The sequence below is a fragment of the Antedon bifida genome, chromosome 11, assembly GCF_963402885.1.
Source record: "Antedon bifida chromosome 11, ecAntBifi1.1, whole genome shotgun sequence".
In the NCBI taxonomy this organism is placed as follows: Eukaryota; Metazoa; Echinodermata; class Crinoidea; order Comatulida; family Antedonidae; genus Antedon; species Antedon bifida.
The window spans coordinates 425707-445813 of NC_136236.1; the positions used below are offsets into that span (position 1 = coordinate 425707).

The 20107-nt window shown below is 31.2% G+C and overlaps 1 protein-coding gene across 6 annotated transcripts in view; it reads left to right on the forward strand.

Annotated features, from left to right (window-relative positions):
* Positions 1 to 20107, forward strand: part of LOC144855638 (FYVE, RhoGEF and PH domain-containing protein 2-like) — a 58505-nt gene that overhangs the window by 18451 nt on the left and 19947 nt on the right. For 3 of the 6 annotated variants that reach the window (XM_078713547.1, XM_078713548.1, XM_078713546.1), the window contains exons 2-3: positions 115 to 297; positions 5309 to 5581. In XM_078713547.1, coding sequence (XP_078569673.1) covers positions 115 to 297; positions 5309 to 5581 — 456 coding nt within the window. Of the gene's footprint in view, positions 1 to 114; positions 298 to 5308; positions 5582 to 7101; positions 7314 to 8851; positions 9440 to 9648; positions 9880 to 10255; positions 10463 to 12792; positions 13051 to 19677; positions 19912 to 20107 lie in introns of those variants that run through there. The other 3 variants (XM_078713543.1, XM_078713545.1, XM_078713544.1) reach the window with 2 other exon arrangements.

Consider the following 20107-nt stretch of genomic DNA (forward strand, 5'->3'; position numbering starts at 1 on the left):
GCCAAGCTAATGATACAAATTTAATCTTAGTACAGTGTGTGTATTGTAAAAGGATATTTTCGAATCGGACCATTTTCTTGGATTTTGTTTACAACCCTGTATGTTCTCTTAAAGGTGATTACAACTCCTCAGGCAGTACGGTGAAGAAGAAAGAACGGTCCTCGCTCGATAAGGAGAGCCTGAAGAAGAAGGCTGATGCTGTCAACATGATTGGCTCGTCCCGGCCACGATGCCAACACGGATCACCGATGATGAAAACAAGTTTCTATGACGATGAGGATGACGAAGATAAACTAGGTATGTCATTTTTTCATGTCATTTTGTAAACATTTATTTATATTGCATAGAAAATAAAATAACAAAATAAACCAAGAAAAATACCAATAATAATGAATGCTAATGTGACACATTATAAATGATTATTGAGAAAATCATTCTTTGTGATCACAACATTATTTTCCATATTAGAACTTAATTTCTCCAAATATGTCCTACTCACATTTAAAAGGTGCAGATAGTTTTATTTTTAATTTTCAATAAAGTTACACCACTGGCTTTCCTATTCCTAGAATTCTATGTGATCACAACATTATTTTTCATATAGGACTATTCAATTAATTTCTCAAAATATTTCCTAATGACAGATAAAAAGGTGCAGATAATTTTATTTATAATGTTAATAAAGTTACACCGCCAGAATTCTTTTTCACATTAGGACTATTAAATTGATTTCTCCAAATATGTCCTAGTTAAAAAGGTACAGAGTTTTATTTATAATGTTCAGGTACACCACCTGGCTTCCTTGTTCCTAGAATAGGTCTGAACACAGCATAATTTAGTCACAAATGACAGGAAAGTAAACTACTATATTAATCCAGTGTCAGGCATAATGCCACAGTATATTATTGTAAATTAAATGAGTCATGAATTATATCTCAATCTATCTTTAATCCATTTATTTCCATTCTTCAATCTTATGGGAAAAAACAAACAAAACTAGAATTTAATTCGTCACTTTGACGAATTATAGGTGATCATTTTTAATAGCACAATATTTTTTAATATGTTGAGAATAAAAGAACAGAAAGGGAGTAAGAGCTAATAGAATGAGAAATCTGTTACAATACATTTCAAGAGCAGATCCAAGGGGGAGCCCCAGCTGGCCCCCTCTCCCCCTTAAATTTCACAAATTGTAATGCAAAAGATAGGACATCAAATTAAGCTCAGCCTTCTGAACATTTTTAGATGGATCTTGGATCCGCCACTACATTTAAACACACAATTTAACAATAAATAACTATAAATCTACTACTTTTTATTTGTACAAAATAGGTTTTTAATATAACTTAGTAACAGTAAAGGTTGCTGACAGTTTTTATTGTACATTTGTGAAATTGATAGACAAAATGTCATAATATCAATTTACAGGTAATTATTGTATGAAAACTTCTCTAAATTTGGGGATTTTACCTTTTCAGTACTTTATTGTGTTTAACAACCTGAATTACAAACAAAAACTACTTTATTACTACTGTACTATTGTCCATCAAACACGTTTGTGAAAACTTTTAAAAAAAACTATAGCTATCAGGTATGAGGCATAGCCTAAACATTGGCCCTGTCATAAAAAAAATATAATACAATTATTAAATTGTAGTTGTATTCAGTGCTGATATATATTTTCACTTTTTAAAAGTTTCCGTGGTAGATTATCAAATATTTAGATCTAAACAAAACTAAATTCAAACGCACATTCGGTTTTTACTTTCGATTATAGTTTTTATTACTTTTCATTTATCAGCATACTGTATTTAGGTCTACTGTTTTCGTTTTTACATCAATTTAATATTGGGAGATTTATACATTAAAAGTATTCCAATCGGAAAAGAATTCTCGTTGAACAGTCGACTTAAAGTTTCAAGATTTGTTTTTCTCTACAACAATATGGAAATATGTCATTGACCTCAAGTGACCTAAAGATTGAGTATTGTATGGATTTATAAATTTTGAATAATGGCAGTATGTATAATACTGCATGCACTATTGATCATAATGTCGATATTCTACGTCGGGAAAACCGTGAAACAAGAAAGAATCGACCAAATGGGGTATGTCTTGAAGGTTAGTTAAGACCAGGTATTACCCGGTCATTCACTTTATAATGGGGTATGTCTTGAAGGTTAGTTAAGACCAGGCATTACCCGGTGGCCATTCACTTTATAATGGGGTATGTCTTGAAGGTTAGTTAAGACCAGGTATTACCCGGTGGTCATTCACTATGTCTTGAAGGTTAGTTAAGACCAGGTATTACCCGGTGGTCATTCACTATGTCTTGAAGGTTAGTTAAGACCAGGTATTACCCGGTGGTCATTCACTTTATAAAAATATAGTTTCTTATCTTGGCTAAGTACTCTACTTAGTACTACTAAGTCTGTACTTGTCGAGCAGTGGAGTAGGCCAAGTCTACGGTACATTTTACATTTACAGTTTAGTATTATTAAGGCAAAAAGTTACATCCCAATACAGCCAGGAAAAAACCACTTTCTTTCTTCTTGGAATGTTACCAGTTGAGTTTCTTAATTAGAATAAACTTAATAGGAACTAACATAACTATAATTATCATCAACTTAGTAGGAACTAAATACAGTAGCTTTAGAATCAACTTAGTTGTAAAAATGTGTTGTATTATCCTATATCTTTAATAAATACAAATCACTTATTAATAGAAAAGGGGAACTTGCTTAAAAGGTGTACAGTTCCTGTCTAAACTGAATAATTACAAGTACCATCCCTTTTTCATATTGAGACCATGGATCAAAAGGTATAGTACTAATCTAGATACCATCATTGAATTGTGACATACGGAACAGGAAATACACATACTAGATTAAACAACAAACAAGTTTTTCTTTTAATATTTCATGCAACGATACCTACGACCCAAAGTGGGTGCAATTATTAGGGGACTGAAGTTGAACAATAAACCATTTTGTGACATGAACTTCCTTATTGAGATATAACCTCAACCGTTGACAGTTGAGGGCAGTATATTACTGTTAGGTGATTTTGACAGACACGTAAAGGCCACCTTACCGCATAAGATGAAGTACCACATACAATTAAATGAGATTTTCATACAGTGATACAGTTTTATCCAAGTATAATTATTGTCCAAAAAAAGACTAACAATGACACAGATAGGCAGAAGGGTGAAACTATAACATTTTACAATACAAAAGTTACAATTCACAAGAAAATATATGCAAAAATGTATAAATGTATAACAATTTATAGAATAGGCAATTAAATATAAAACAGTAAACAACATACAAATAAAAAAGGACGGCAATATTAAATTAAACCTGACAATAATAAGGAGTCTAATCAGGGCTGGAATAGCTGACTTCTTTTGAATTTCATTTGTTTAAACCAATTGTTAGTTCCAATCCCAGGGTACAATTGAGTTCAACTTAGTTCCTGGTGAACTAATATAAGGATTTCCTCAATTACAAATATTAGTTTAATGTATGTTATACTTCAATTTTAATATGGGACTTATTTAAGCATTTTACTTTCTCGTCCCCAGCAGTAAATATGTCCAGTGTTTTTGTTAAGGCAGAGAGGTAAAGACTTTACGCAGCTAATTTTAGTTTTGCGTAAATTATGGGTAGAAAATGTAATCTCCTGATTTATAGAGGTTGTCACCACATATCTTGAATCCAATTTATTTATTTTCTATATTTATTCCAACTTTATTTTACAAGGGTAGATCTAACAGCTGTACTACAGCAGTACAGCTGACTTGAAGAGGCCCTCTTAAAAACAATACAAAAATATACAGACGACATTCAAACATAAAGATACAATAGGATTAATAAAGTTAAAATTGTACAAAAATTAGAAAATTCTTGAAATTCACTAAAAAATAAAACTTTAAAAAAAACGCTGCATGTCATAGAATATCAGTAAATCAATCAATATACACAAAGACTGTATCTATTCCTTCACTTCACTACATTTAATAATGTTGGACAACTTAGGTAAATTTAAAGAGTGAAGGAGAGCAGTGTTTCTACAGAATTTAGGTAAACCCAACGCTGCTTTAATCAATATACTTGGCTGTATCTATTCTTTAGAGACGTGCCACATCCCCCCACTTGTTGCACTTAAGTTTCTCCACTTAAGTTCCTATAATAGGAAGTAATAATATTGATCAGAGAGTAAATATGTATTATATAAAACTGTAAACGAATGCTTGTATGCATAGCCTTACACATTATTGGTAGATGAACCGTAAGCCACAAAAATAGCAAATAGTACAAAACAAATTGGACAATGCCTATTATCACAAAGATTTTTCTTTCAAAATGTAGTAGCGAGAGAAATCTAACTACAGTGGGGAACTTTTCTAATTGTAAACAATATTGTATATAAAAATTGACTTACTAATAAACAAGGTGTACTGACAAGGGTGTGGGGAATTTAACCTTGGTACCGTGGGTAGTTAAAAACCACCAGACTAAGTACGGTACTAACAAGAATAAGTATTCATTACCAACAACAGTAACTAATGAAGCAGTGATAATGAAACAATAATAATATTGTACTTATATAAAAATGTAGTAATAATAAACAAGGGGTATAGCAAATTTAACCTTGGTACCGTGGGTAGTTAAAAACCACCAGACTAAGTACGGTACTAAAAAGAATAAGTATTCATTACCAACAACAGTAACTTATGAAGCATTGATAATGAAACTGTAAATATATTGACAAAAAGGAGATAATAGTTAAAATGATTCTAAAGAGCATTAAAGCAAAGTTTACACTTCCTGATTTTAAACAACATCATTGAAAAACAAAACTGGACGACATCAAGTGTTGAGTACACACTCGGTTTCTGATTCGAAATAAAAATAAATTATCTACCTTACTTCCTTATTGGCAATGTAACTAACTAACTGGAAAAAATCATTGGATTTTCAATTAGTGTACAGTATAAGAAAATAATTCATTTGATGGTAAATTTTAATCTGGTATAATCGACAAATGAAGAACGAATGCATTTAAACAAAAAGTTCCTTTTAACAACGTTAAACAAAACAAATTATTTGTAAAGTAAAAAAGATGGAGGTATATTATGTAATTTGATTTGAATTTAGGTATCTACATCTAGCAGAAGTGGTTCTCGGTCGTGGGAACTTTAATCAGTCTTTAAAAATTTTTTCTTTTTCGATTTAATTTACAATAACTTTCTCATTTGTTTTTGCACAGAAAGTAAAAATAATAAAAAATTGTCATTTTGCAGATCTAGAATTCAACTTTGACTCGTTGGACAATGTACAATTGAGACCGAGCTCTGCGACGAGAGACGATGAGTTCTTTTCAAGAAGGCGTTCCAGATCAGTACCTAATTTAGCAGATCTTAGTGGTAACACTTTGCCGATGAAAAACCTAAAGGGACTTTTTCTTAAAGCACAAAATAATGATACAAAACCGCCGGACAATACTAGAATGCCTCGTGAGACGCCGTCACCTGATTTATACACTGTTTCAGTAAATGGCCCTGAAGAAGAAGAAGGTAGGTCTCATAGTTTTATTTTGGTATAGATAACACACCTTTTCTATTAGGTTATGGTCAAGACAAGTTGGACATGCTACCAAGGAAAAGAATATTTCAGGTTCATAGTAGGACATCTGAGTGACAAACTAAAGTACGAATGAGTCCAAGTAAAGGTACAAATGCCAACAATTTTTAAAGCGAACAGCTGGCCTGAATTTGTTTTGTTTCGTAAGTTAATAATTACAAGACAGAAACATGTGTAAGCAAATAAAAAACATATTCAAAACAAACTCATTACATGCGATACTTGACGGCACGATGGATAGAAAGAGGAAATTAACGAGTAAGCAAAAAGGAGTGTAGTAACACTCGAACCTGTAACCTTTATACACCCTGCCACTCAACCAGAAGTACAAGCTACTAAGAATCTGCAATATTGATGTTAAATGTAAGCTGTCAGTAATATCATAAGGACTTATTTTTTTCGTTTCGTTTTGTCTGTTTTGTTATGGCGTCCCTGACACAAGCATTTGCTCTTTAGGGTTTTTTTTCTTTTATTACTAAAAATATTTTCTTTTAGTAATGCTTTCTAGGTGACGCCACCATTTTTTGGAAATAAATGGTTCATGATTGATCGATTGACTAGAGACATAGAGCAGTATCATTTTTGGAAATTAAATTTTGTTGGTGGTTTTGACAGCAAAATATTTCTTTGGCTATAATAGTTTTTGCCGTCCTTTCCTTAAACTTATCTCGTCATTAATTGATAATTTGCCTATTCTACTTTTAATTACCCATAGCAACATAAATAAAGTCTATTTTTATACGTTTCCTTGAAACGACCGTGACATTAATATTCTTGATTGATCATTACATTTTAATTGAGTTTAATGTGTAATAAACTCTCATTGAAATAAACATTTATTATTTATTCCTACTGATAACGATACAAGTATTATTTATACTACTGTACTTTTGTGCAAACTACCCTGATATTGTCTAGTATCGATGGGAATAAATTGTCAAAAGGTCAATTCGTTGAAGCGCGACAAACTTCAATTAAAAATGAAAGGCGGGTTATCGCTTCACAGCATACATCTACATAAAGTTTGTTGAGATGCAAATGTCCTGGTTAGCTTTTGTCAAGTTGTAAGAGAGTTTCATTGTATTCTGTTTGGGGCTACATCAAAGTTGTTTTGATTGAAATCTGTTCAATGGATATTCTTGTCTTGAGGAAGAGTGTTAAACTAAATTAGAGCGTGGATTTAAAATGAAGTAGACGTCCACTGATAATCTTACCAACCCTAGTGGGATGAATGTTTGTTCATACCAATTGTTGTGTTATCCTTATACGGCCAGTACTGATTTAATCACTATTACCCATTGAAGAACAAATGGGAGTTGAAGCTGTTTGAAAACTATGGAAAAATATCGGTCGTCATTACTTCAACTATAATTTTGAAGCTTACTATATATAGCTGTCAAGAAGGATGTTTATATTTTGAGGAACAACGTAATATGTAAATTGTGTGTTTAGTACAGTCCCAGGTATAGTATACCTGCTATCTACTGTAAACAGTGTTGTGTATATAGGCAGTCATTAAAATTTTATTCGATCACTTTGATACTATCGGTCAATACAGTTCTATATTTACGTGGATAAGTTTAGTCAAAATGGAGGAGAAAAGAATCGAAAGTGTGAAAGACAGAATTAAGTCTTTGGATTTAAATTTGGAAGAGAATGGAGAAGGTAATTTAAAATTAATTAATTTCTTTTTGCTATAGCGGACACTAAATAGACCTTAGAAGTTAGTAGGATCATAGTAGCAGATTAAAATTCATGCTTTTTTCTTCAATCTATTTTTGTGTGAGAATTAACGGCAGATGACAGCATGCCCATGACAGTATGTCGATGACAGTATGTATTTTTTGGAAGATTCTCATTCTTCTTTAAGATACAAGACAGAATTAATAGACTGTCTGAAGGCATTTTAATGGCTGGAGTTTATAGCCGACATGTCCACCTGTTCTGAGCCTAAGCCCAAGCTACTGCGGCTTATGGAACAGTAACTGTTCAGTATGGAACGGTAACTGTTCAGTGTTTAAAAAGTTAATCTGGATATCTCACAGGGTTTGATTCTAATTCTTTAGGATTAAACCACAAGTTACAATTAATCTAAATATTTGCAAGGTCAAAACTAATCAGCAACTTAAAACTTTTCATAGATTTGTTTTATTCATTACTGTTTTTTTTTTAAACAATTTTAATTTTTGAAAGTTTGAATTAAGCTGTACAGGTAACAACATTGAAATAATAATCATAAACATAGTCATTACAGTCATAGTCACGTACAACATTGAGTTTGAACTCTGACATCAACCAAACATACAATGTTAGTTCCTAGTGTTTGACATTATATTGACATATAACTTGACACATTCTAATTTATGCTTCTTTTATGACATAAATAATCATTCTTGTCAATACAAGTGTTTATCTAGATTTTTTTCTTCTTGTCTACTGTCTATAAAAACAAACTATAAACAACACAGTAGGGGCCTAGCAGAGGATAAAACATTGGATTCATAAAATGAGACACACTTAATAAGTTAAAGTAGTACCAGAAAATGAATGTAGAATTGACTATACCCAGGGCCGTAGCAACCAGTACGGTTTGTAAGGTTTCAACCTAACCACTTTTTCACAGAGGCCTTAATTTGACAACCCAGTGGCTTGAACAGAAATTGTTCCCTTTTCTTGCGAATACTGCACCACTTTATGTCTTGGGGCTACATCACTGCTACCACCAACATAATAGGAAACAAAGGAAAATTCATTTGGATCTAATTATTATAGAAGAGAACATTTTCTTTTTTGATCCACTGATTGTTTGCGAACGTACCATTTTAGTACTTTCGATTTATTTGGATCAACACAAAAAAATGAATTTCTTCTAGGAAACATGAAACAAAACCAACATTAGAATAATAGTATGTACTTAGTATTCTTGTATTATACGAGTTTGGAATATCAAAGTACCCAAGATTATTTTCAAACTCGGTTTCATTATTGCATTCTGAGTATTCTATCTAGCGCCCCCTTGCATGATTAAACAACACATTATAAAATAATTCCAGAATCACCTGTTACTAAGTGAAACCTTCAATGCTGCCACCTATAGTTTCATAAATGTCTAACTTTTTAAATAGTTTATCTACTTGCTTCAATTCCATTTTAAATAACATTATGAAAACTAGATATCATATCAGTAAATATGTCAGTTGTTGAAATTTTAATTTAATTGAAAAAACAGCATAATTAGGTAATCTGTTGAACACTGATAAATTTGAATAAATTTCCAGAAAATGCTAAAAGTTCAATAATGTCATCAAGGACTTTATGGCAGTATGTGAGGGACATTACTGACTCACTAAGCATCTCAGAGATAATAATTTTGCCAGAAAAAAAAAATTACCACTAAGGGCCTCTGATGCATAAAACGATGGCAGGAAATTTAGCATGTACGAAGTAATTTGCCAAATTACCAATCACTTTTAGATCTTAACGCTGCTGCTGCCAGGACCTCATTTTTATCTGTATGAGTAAATCTTTGTAGCCAATCAAAGATGCGTTTTTATAATACATCGTCTTCTGTTAAATGCTTGGGCTATGATTAACTCCCATTAGCATATCTGATGCGTTGAAAACTGAATCATATGATTTTTAATCTTCATTTGGGAAAATTTATCAAACATTTATGTTCTAAGGATTTAACTGTACATTACTAAGGAACAGGAATTATTATACAAAGGATTTACTAACCTTATAGGTTGCTTTGATTGGCTGATTGGATTTTGAAATATTAATTTATGTTGGTATGTAAATATGTTGTTTTATTGTAGTGTTGTTTAAAATAACTTTTATCAACTTTTCATTTAAAAAAAATTATAACTTGTAATTATTATTTACTGAACAAAATCATAATGTGTGTCAACGTTTAAAAAAAAATTATAATTCACAAATTTTATTAAATGTTACTACACTTTTATTTTATGTGTTCATAATCAAAATTTAACTTTTAAAGCTAAAAAACGTTTGATTGAATCTGAGCCCGAATATGAAGAAATTGTAATGATGCGGCGTAATAAAGTTCGTCGAAATCCGGACTTCTTGAGGAGAAGGCGTCGGTCATGCTCGATACCGGACGTCAACATGTGGCTGTCACCGTCGCAACCGGCTCCAGTAGAAGAAAGTTTCATAGAAATCGCTGAGCGGTTACAACAGTCCCGTATGCGTAGATTACAAGGAAAAACAGGTTGGGCTTTTTGCTGCATGGGATACCATTCTATCGTCTCTATCTTAAGCATGAAGCTGTCTTCAATTTTAACTATGGATAACTCTTTTGAATTTTGACGACGACTTCAAACAGCATGTTGGGTTTGGTATAATACATTGAAAGCGGTCAAACAGATTTCAAGTTACTGCGGTCAAAACAGAATTCCTTCACTTTACTTACTGCTATAAATGCTACATCATCATGATATGTTGTTGCATTGAAAGCGGTCATTATAGATTTACTTTCACTTTTAACATCGTACAAATTACTACCGTAGCTGTACTTAAGCATGGACTTAAGCAAGATTAACAACATTCTTCTTATTTTGTTATTGAAAAATATTATTTTTACGAAGGTCAAAGTTTAAGAAGCGGGAGTAGGCTCCCGGAGATTCCACAAAATAACGTACAACGGTCAGCGAGTACGGACAGCATGAGGTCACATGCAATCAAAGAAGAATCTTTTTTAAATTCACCTTTACTTCCAAAATCAGACGACTGGATTTATTCTTTAGCGGAAGATATTTGTCAAGTAGCTCACAGTTTATCCAAAGAACAGAGAGGTGAGAGTGAAAAGCATGACTGCATCTTGTCAATCATTGTTACTCAGAAAAAATTCTTTAAAATTATTTTATTTTAAGATTTTTAAATCTAGTAATAAACGAATATTGTAAGAGTATTTATCAACCTCTAAAGCTCTGTCTACACTATCATAGATAATTTTATATTTCAGTTAGAACGCTGCTGAGTTAAGCTCTGTCTACACTATCAAACTTTATGTGACAAAAAAAGGTGATGTGCCCATATATGTACATGTACATATGTACATATACATCACATTTTTTTGTCACATAAAGTTCGATAGTGTAGACAGAGCTTAACTCAGCAGCGTTCTAACTGAAATATAAAATTACTTTTATGAGTAATTGAATGTAAATCTGTCTAAAAAAAGTTGCATAAAGTTTAAATAAATGGTGTTTCGATTTATCTGTGGTCTTTGAAGACCTGGCAATGAATGATTAACAGAATTGATCGTTCCTGACAGGGTTCACGGTTATTAATTATATATCTTTTAACCTCATCATTGGTAGTATATTAATATTAATCCAATGAAATTGATTTATCTTTTTTACAAATCCTAATAATTCTGGAAGTACTTGTCAATAAGGTTGCCAGATAGTTTAGTATTTTCGAAAGTTTGGCATGTTTAATTAATATGTCCTTCTGATCAGTGAAGTTCTAATCTCTGGAGAATCATCTGAAAACTATCAATTTCCGCTTCTTTTAAAGACACTTGTACCGAAAAAAGCGCCCCCACAACAAAATAAATCCAAAGGCAAATTACTGAAAAAATGACTGTGGGTATCAGTGGCAGAATCTCAATTGGAGATACAAAATAAAATAAGCAAAAAGCTAAATAAAAACAATTAACAAAAACATCCAGAAAAAATAGCACAACAAAATATAGTTATATAGTAAATGAAAAATTAACTTTGACAAAAAGAGATTAAATTAAATATTATTATTATTATTTTACATTTTGTAACAAATAATATGTAAAAAATTGAAAATAAGTAATTAAATTTTATATCATTTACGAGTGTTTTTAAAGAACATTTAAAATGTAAATATTTTACATTAAATATGATAATACTGATAAAATTTAGTAGGCCTATATTTTGTGTATAACCCGTGCCCTCAATGCTTCCTCCCCTTAATTAACTAATTTCTGGTTGATCTAACGAGTGACTCACGGCAACGGCCTTCTACGAATAATTATTAGAAACTTTTAGAAAGGCTGTAAAATTATTTTAATTAAAATGTAGATTTATTAAATTCATATAAAATAATATTAACAAATGTACAGTACCTGTACAATATACTAGTTTTTGTAGTTGTATTAAGATTTTAATGTAGCTGTACTTAAACATGGACTTCAAGATTAATCTTATTTAATTACCTATTATTTATTTTAAACCTATAAATAAATTTGTGTAAGGCTTAAAATTATTTAAATAATTAAAATGTAGATTTATCAAATTCAAGAATATTAACAAACAACTTACAGTATCTGTACAATATACTAGCTTTTGTAGTTGTATTAAGATTTTAAATCTATACTATTTTAGCTGTACTTAAGCAAGACTAACAACATTCTTATTAGTTAAGATTTTAAACCTGTAGCTGTACTTAAGATTCTTCTTATTTAATTATCTATTATCTATTCTAAACCTATAACATAAATATTCATTAGCTAATTTAAATATATTTTATTTTAGTCATCTTGTTATTAAATTAGGAACTTACTTTAATACAGATGATACTGTAACCATATAAAACAAAATACTGTACAAATTAAGATTAGTTTATGGTAGTTAAAGTAACATTAAACTTTAACTTTAAAGATTGTTTATATTTACTTTTATCAAATTATTAATAATTATTCATAAATTATATGACCTTTGACTTGAGCATCAAGGTCATGCTTTTAAATTTGACCTTGTTGTCTTATCAAAACATAAGTATGTATGTCCTCAAACCAAATGTATGATAACATTAACTACAATTACAACTTATTTCCTCTATTAATATCTTGAAAATGGCACTGTAGAATTTTAATATATGTGCCTGCTTTGCAAATCATGGGGCTATGTTCAAATCCTGAGTATTACCACAAATTTGAAACATGGTCACTACCTACATGCCAACTCCCACGCATACAGGAGTCTCACACATGAGGACCGACTTTTTATTTCTCACGCATCCATAAAATGTCATACCTAGGCCTACTAACGAAGAAAGCAAAATTTTATTTGATGTTAAATAAAAACAATAAATATATTCATTTATCCTCATCACGGAGAACTAACTTATTTCTCCATGTCGTCATTAGATTTATTAAAAAGAGGCATACGAGCGTCAATCGTATCCATCGGCCCGGAACGCAACATTTTTTTCGAAATTCCTGACAAGGGAGGAGGTCAGGAGCTGCGCATTTATGATGAAGTTCTGAGAATTTCGAGAAAACCAGAAGAAATTGAAATGAAAGTATTTAAGATGTCCGGCGGTGATTTGAGTTTTGAATCTGAAGATTCTGATTCGGATGATTATGTTGAAATTGATACTTGGATTACACCACAACAGAGACGGGGTAGGCTCTTGCATCTGATTGGTCAAAACTTTTGGACATTATATGCATGACTGATTTCAAGCTCTTTTTGAATGCATCTTTTGAATTTGTAGTTGACTTGTTCCTAACAAAATATTAATGGCCTAAAACCAAGAAATTTCCAGAAAGCGAATGCATTAGATCCGTATATCTACTAAACAAATATTTCTTTACAGTATATTTCATTAATTTTAAGAAATATATTTAAAGAACAAACTTTCCTAATTCAATTATTATCTGAAGGACAATTGGATGAATTTTTATGGTTGAAGGATTTTGCAGCGTCCAAGTTTTACTAGGTAGGTTACCGTGGGTAACAAGTAGGTGGTGCTGTTCATGTAGTCACGGTGATTATATAACTTGGCGTCCATTCAGAAACTTGTCAAATAGATTTAGCAAAGAAGAGTTTAAAGTGTAATAAAATATTAAAGGCTTTGAACGACTTGGAAAGTTTTCTTTTCCTAACAGGATTTAATAATAGATATGATGATCTGATGAGTGATGAACAAGTGTACTGTTGATATTTCATCTACTTGAGTGCCATTATAGATTTTGGCGGCGATAGATGGGTAGTGGCAGTGTCAATACACTATAATAGTTTCAGGTTTTTTCTTCTAATTATATTTAAACTAAAAAGCATTGGAAATGTTTTATTCTGTACAAGAAATGACACTAACATCCTGTTTATCACACCTTACAAATATTGTACTTTTATACTTTATTGATATACACTTTGATTTTGTGTGACAAAAAAAACTAATAGGACTCTTTTTTTTAGGAAAAAACAAAAATTATATGATTGACGTATTCCCCAGATCAAAAACATGTACACATAGAGATAAAAAATTAATTAAAGACTATTTTCTTGTACTTTTGTTGACGCAGAATTTGGTTAACCCAGGCGTTCCCCAAATTAGGAGAGAGAAATATGCATTTTTGTGTTTTTTTGTTGATGAATAGATGATAATTATGATCAGTGTTGCACTTTGGGTTTCCCTACAGTTTACCCTGTCTTACAAAACATTCTTAGAAGCGTACATACATATTTTTACCGCACAATATACAGTGTATTTTTACTTTACTTTGAAACATTTGATATGTTTACTTTTGTTATCAGCTGTCAATAGACAAAAAGGCGACAAGAAAACAAAGTTTTATTGATTTTGTATAAAAAAAACAGAACTGAAACCATGGTTTGTTTAAATACAAAACTTTACATATCAATTCATGGAAAATGTATTTATAGTTATTTCCTTATATTAAGTAGATGTAGATGAAATTTTATCAAAAAAACTTTTAATGTATTTTTTATGGGGCTTTCCCTAAATCCTTAATAACGGTATCAATTACAGTACTCCTATAGCAGGAGGAAAAGATGCTCCACCAAAACGGCGATTACAATTTACTTGTCACCTAAAAATGGTTTAATTGCACAAACCACTTACCTGGATAAACCGACATTAGCCCTTCTCCAGAGCAATACAGAAACAATAATTCAACACCCCTGAAAATAGGAGAGTACATAATGATCTTTAGTTTTGAACATACCAACGTACTACCACCATAATTTCTTTTCTATCATGGATAAGTTCTTAAGTTCTACTTAAGATTAGAATCAGTACAAACTATACAATCTTAATTGATTTGTATTTACTTATTACTTATACTTCTGTCTAAGTGGATGATTTTTTACTATTGTGTGTGACGTAAAATAAATAATATTTCCACTCCTATCGTGTTTAAGATACATAAAATAAACGGTTGCTAACTTGTTGGACTGATTTTGTAATCTTTTTCGCCGTTCCTCTGTTGTCATGTTTTGTTGGAGGTCATGAGTGTAGGTACTGTAGGATGTAGTACACTTATTTATATATGTTTCTGAGTCATTTCTCATGCATGGGTTGTAGTAGTGTCGTCTGATAAGCCACATAAGACTCAACCGGTCTGTTTCAAACAGCCTCCTCGATGCGGTGATATTGAACAGTTTTAAAATTTGGAAATCATGGAATTTTTCAGGAATTTTACTAGTGAGTAATAATAATACTATTGACAATATATATAGTTGTTAAAAGAATTATGTTAAATTTCCGTAGTTTCAAATTCAATTTACGTTGGACTAGAATTTATTCAAAGTAAATATTTTATCAGCTGTTTTTTGTTAGTATCAGAATATTATTAGAAACTAAAGTTTCCCTTTAAATCTACACAAAATTTAATAATAAACATTTCATGGCTTATCCATTTCATTGTAACGATATAAAGGTCTCTACTAAGAAGTACATACAGTACTGTAGTACTAGAATAGAATACATATAGTAGTCTAGAAAATAAATATGAAATAAAGATAGAAAGCTTTAATTTGTTTATAATTGTTAATATTAGAATGTATTTTTTTTTAAATTTTCATTTAGTTAGTTCAGTACTGTATACAGTAGTCAGAATATCCAAAATTTTATTATGAATTTGAAATATTAGATGTTTAAAAATGAATAGTTTTATGAATATTTATAGTTGATTTTGAATAAACATTTTGTGATGTTCACTTGAAGAATTGACCTCAAATGAAAAGAGATGATAGAGCACATGTTATTAAAGTGTTTTACTTTCATTTTAAGGTTTTTTAATCAATTTTTTGACAATTATTTCAATACACTTTCATTAGGAAGTAGGATCTTTGATACATTTTTTGTCAACATTAACCTAACCCTATTGAAATATATAATGACAATGATCAGTATAAATGTTTCTTTTAAAAAAAAGGAATAAATATTTATTTTTTAGTACTTAATTACCTTTTAAACAATTAGTCAAAACTAAAGTAAAGACACCATTCAAATATCTATAAATTATCTACTGGTAGTCTGTATCTAGTATTATCAACACAAAATTAAAATCATAATATAATAATTCTTGATAATTTTGAAGTTGAATCTGCAAATTTATATTCTGCACAAACAGTGGAAGCTTAATAGGAGAGCAAAACATTTTGCACTCGACCAAATTTTGTTATTCATAAAATTTGTTTTATTCACCTAATTATAAAATTATAAATACACATTTCCACAGTATTTATAGACAATTTTATCCAGACCTCTGAAGTTATTTTTAGAATCTAAATCTATACCTCAAGACATCTTGATCGAATATGCAGATAATTTAACTTTGACTGAAAGCAGTGGTGATTCCCCGCGCTTCCAAATGGGATGTTCCGTTAAATTACGGTAGACTATCGACAGGAAACAAATCAAACAATACAGTGCCAATACAAAGCAATAGACGATCCATAAATGAGTTAAATGTCATTGTACACAATGGGAGCAAAACAGTTTAAGTAAATTCGGAGGAAGAAAGATTTTAGTCATTGTCCCTAGACCAACAAAGATTATGAAAAACAATTTTTTCTTTTTTTTTTTACTGTATTGCACATGGTATAGTACTAATTTCAAAGTTCAATAAATGTCCATAATTTATTAATAATTATAATATAATTAAAAGATATCCTTTTTTAAAGAAATGTTTAAGATCTAAATTGAATTTGTATAAAAAATGTCACTCTGAATGTTATCAAAATTTGTGGAAAATTTTATATTTTATGCTGACTCACTATACAGAATGAAAACCAAATTGCGTTAAAAGTTTGTTGGTCGGGCAAGAATTCAATCTTGACCTTAATCAATACAATTCAGATATTCAGGTCAATATAAGAGAGTTACCGTTGGTCATTGGTCATTTTAGGTCAACAGTAAAAATTGAAGTAGAAAGTACAGTACAAAAAGAAAAAAGGAATACCTAGAATTGAAAGAAAAAATGAAAGACAAGGAAATTCAATAGGTAGATTTTAAAGGGTAAGAGGGTCTGTGCGAGAAAAATCTGGGGCCTGGTTTTTCAGGGAAAAAAAACTATTTAACATAATACATCAGATTCATTTCACTATGTACTATTTTTATGCACCCACCCGCCTCAGTTTGAAAGTTAATCTTTCATGCGATTGAAAGATAATGAGAAAATAAAAGTAAAACACTTCTCAAAACATGTGCTCATTCAGAAATGTACTAGGACTAGTCCAACAAGGTTTAACACTAGGAGATTCAAATAGATTTTTTTATACAATATAACTGAATCCTTCTGCTTTGATTGCTATCCAATCAAAAGGTTCCCGAGAGCGTAGCTCAGTGACGCGGATCCATCGAAGCTCCGGTACGATGATCATAAGAAAGAAAGACAACCAACGTTTGTCGGATTCAGTGACCACATCTTCACCGTCCAGTTTTAGGTCAAAGTTAGGTAAACGTCTCACACTCGGACCATCGATAAGCAAACGGTCAAAATCCGTAGAGCATCTACCAGGTACTGTTTTACTATATTTCAAAGTTTGAATTTCTTTCTTAAATAATATTAAATTAACTTGATTTATGCCGATCTAGTCTGTAATTTACAGTATAATCAAATTATTTTTTTCAAGTGGCAAATTTGTATTATCTTGATGTATAAAGCAGATTAGAAGTCATAGTGTTTTTTATTAAATCTCAATCGGTACCTTTGTGAATATGCTGTATACATAGATTTAAATAAAACTGACATAAAACATGTGCATGAAAGCATCGTGAATTTAACATTTTTAGTTTTTGGTAATTGTCAAATTTTCAAACAATTACTAACCAATACAAAATCTAAAATACAATATTGTTGTTTAAAAAGTTGATAGTTAAAAAAAAGACAAGGAATAATCTTTTTTTAAAAAAGGGTTCCCATTCACAGAGAAAAGGACACATAGCCTCTTCAGTAGAAGGTTGTTACAATTATCTTTACATGCTATTTATAACACACTGGTACACCTGGTTGTCTATATTGTCATTTATAGATAATCTTGTTTAGTCACTTTAGTTTTGTCACAAATGATTTTGTCATCATTGTCACCTTGGTATAAATGAGTGACAATAGATCAAAGGCAGGTGACATGACTGACCACTAATAAAATAGGACAATATAAAGAACATAAAATGTGTTTTTTTGCCAGTCACAACATATGTTTTGTTCCATCATCTGTTTGCACGTCTAAGCCTACTTCAGTAGGTACTATTTAGCTTTAAAAAAAGAGTTGATGCTTTAAAAGAGTTGATACTTCAAATTTAGTACAGCATGTGAATAAAGTGATAAGGTAATAATATGTGCATTAATTAAGTTTATTTTTTGAAAATAATTTATAAATTACAAAGTCTGAATAAACTAATGTAATTTTTAAAATAGAATTATGTTGCTTCAAGCATACAAACATCTTGTTATTCATATAGTAAATACCTGATTGAATTAATTATGTTTTAGACATTTCCAAACAAACTTTCAAATCTTGACTCATTTTCAAAATCCAGGCACCAAAATGATGTGCAGTGTCGTTGATAAGACATTATCTCTACCGTCAATTATACACAAGGTATAAGGTAGTGAGATTATAATTTAACTAGTAAACAAATTGAATTAATTTCACGTGTTAGGTTTGACCCGATCACGTCCTAATTTCAACGAGCTGATATGCCATCTTACCTTGCAGCATTTCTTGTTAATTAATCAGGTAACGCCTGAACTTAAAGGATTACAACCAATCGCATCGTCATTCTAGCCGACCCTTAGTTCAGGTTTACTTGGAATCTTAAGAGTTAGGTATCGTACCCCTGCATCTTGTGTTATCTCACGGTTCAACACACACACGCTATCAAACCACCTATATAGGGCAATTTGCAACGCATGGTGGTAGATAAGTCCCATACGAGTCCTTTTGTGTCCATCATTAGGGAAATCTTGACGTTCTCCCTTGAGGATCATGTGGGTTACATTCTGTGTTTGATAAAGGTCAGGTTTCAGTTGGTGTCTTGATAGTTTGCCTTAGCTCTTGGACGAGGCAACATTTCTGGAAATTTTAGCTGTCGACTTAGTGAAGAGCAGGTAGGTTTATTGGCTATCCTGTTGTTTTTTTTTTTTGGTTTGGTGCAATTTGAAATTTATTAGTTAGGCCTATACCATTACTTCACTGTTGGTCTCTCGAAAAGAGAAATGTTCCACTAGTCTGAACAGTTTCAAGACCAATCTATTCGCTGGTGTAATCGCACGTTGCTAATGCACAAAGCGCCATGAGCTCCACATGGGTGGGGGACACCGGAGCTATACAAGTTTTCATTTATTATTATTATTATTAAGAGCACTTCATCCGAACTATGACCTTGTACAGGGACTGTTACATTAAGAACTGTGATTTAAACTTTTGCATGTATATACTAAAGTGTTTGCTGAGGCTAACCTCTTAAATTTATCTTATCTTGTCTTATTTTACTAATATTATCTAATAAGATGGTTGAAGCATTTTCGTCATAACCTTTAGCTTAGAGAACTTTTTAAACTTATAAAGATACTGTTCAATAAATACAGCGCATTTTTCTGATTAATGCACTCAAGCATGACTTCTTGGAAGTGAGTTTTAACCACAGAGCAACTTTTATAGAATGAGTTCGATCATGCGTTAGTTATTTTGACATAATCATAAAACACACGCACGGCACGTTTGAACTTTCGTAAAAAAAACCTGAACCAACCAATGTTTTTTAATTCCACCTAAAGAGCTCTTTCAGAAGTCAAATAGTCTGACACGAGATACCATGACAATTGATAACCGAGTCCACGAGCGTGGTTCTCGTAGACGCAACCTGTCTGGTCCAGGTTACCTAGAGTTATTGAACACACCTGTCGACGAAAACACGGAAAGTAAAGAAAAAGCCAATATGGACTTAATAGCACTGTCGCAAGAAGTAACAAACTGGACGACAGAAAAAACCCATAATTCTGATCTTCAAAGTAAGACACAGCATGCTTCAATGCACAAAACGAAAGTTTATTTAACTTTCCCAAAGATAAGAGTGGAAATTATTTGTATTTAAGCTTTAAATTATTTTTAGAAATGATGAGCAAGATAGGGGGACGAATTTGAACATTATTTGTTTTCAATTTTATCATAATCCGTGATAAACGTTATCATCATAACATTCTACTT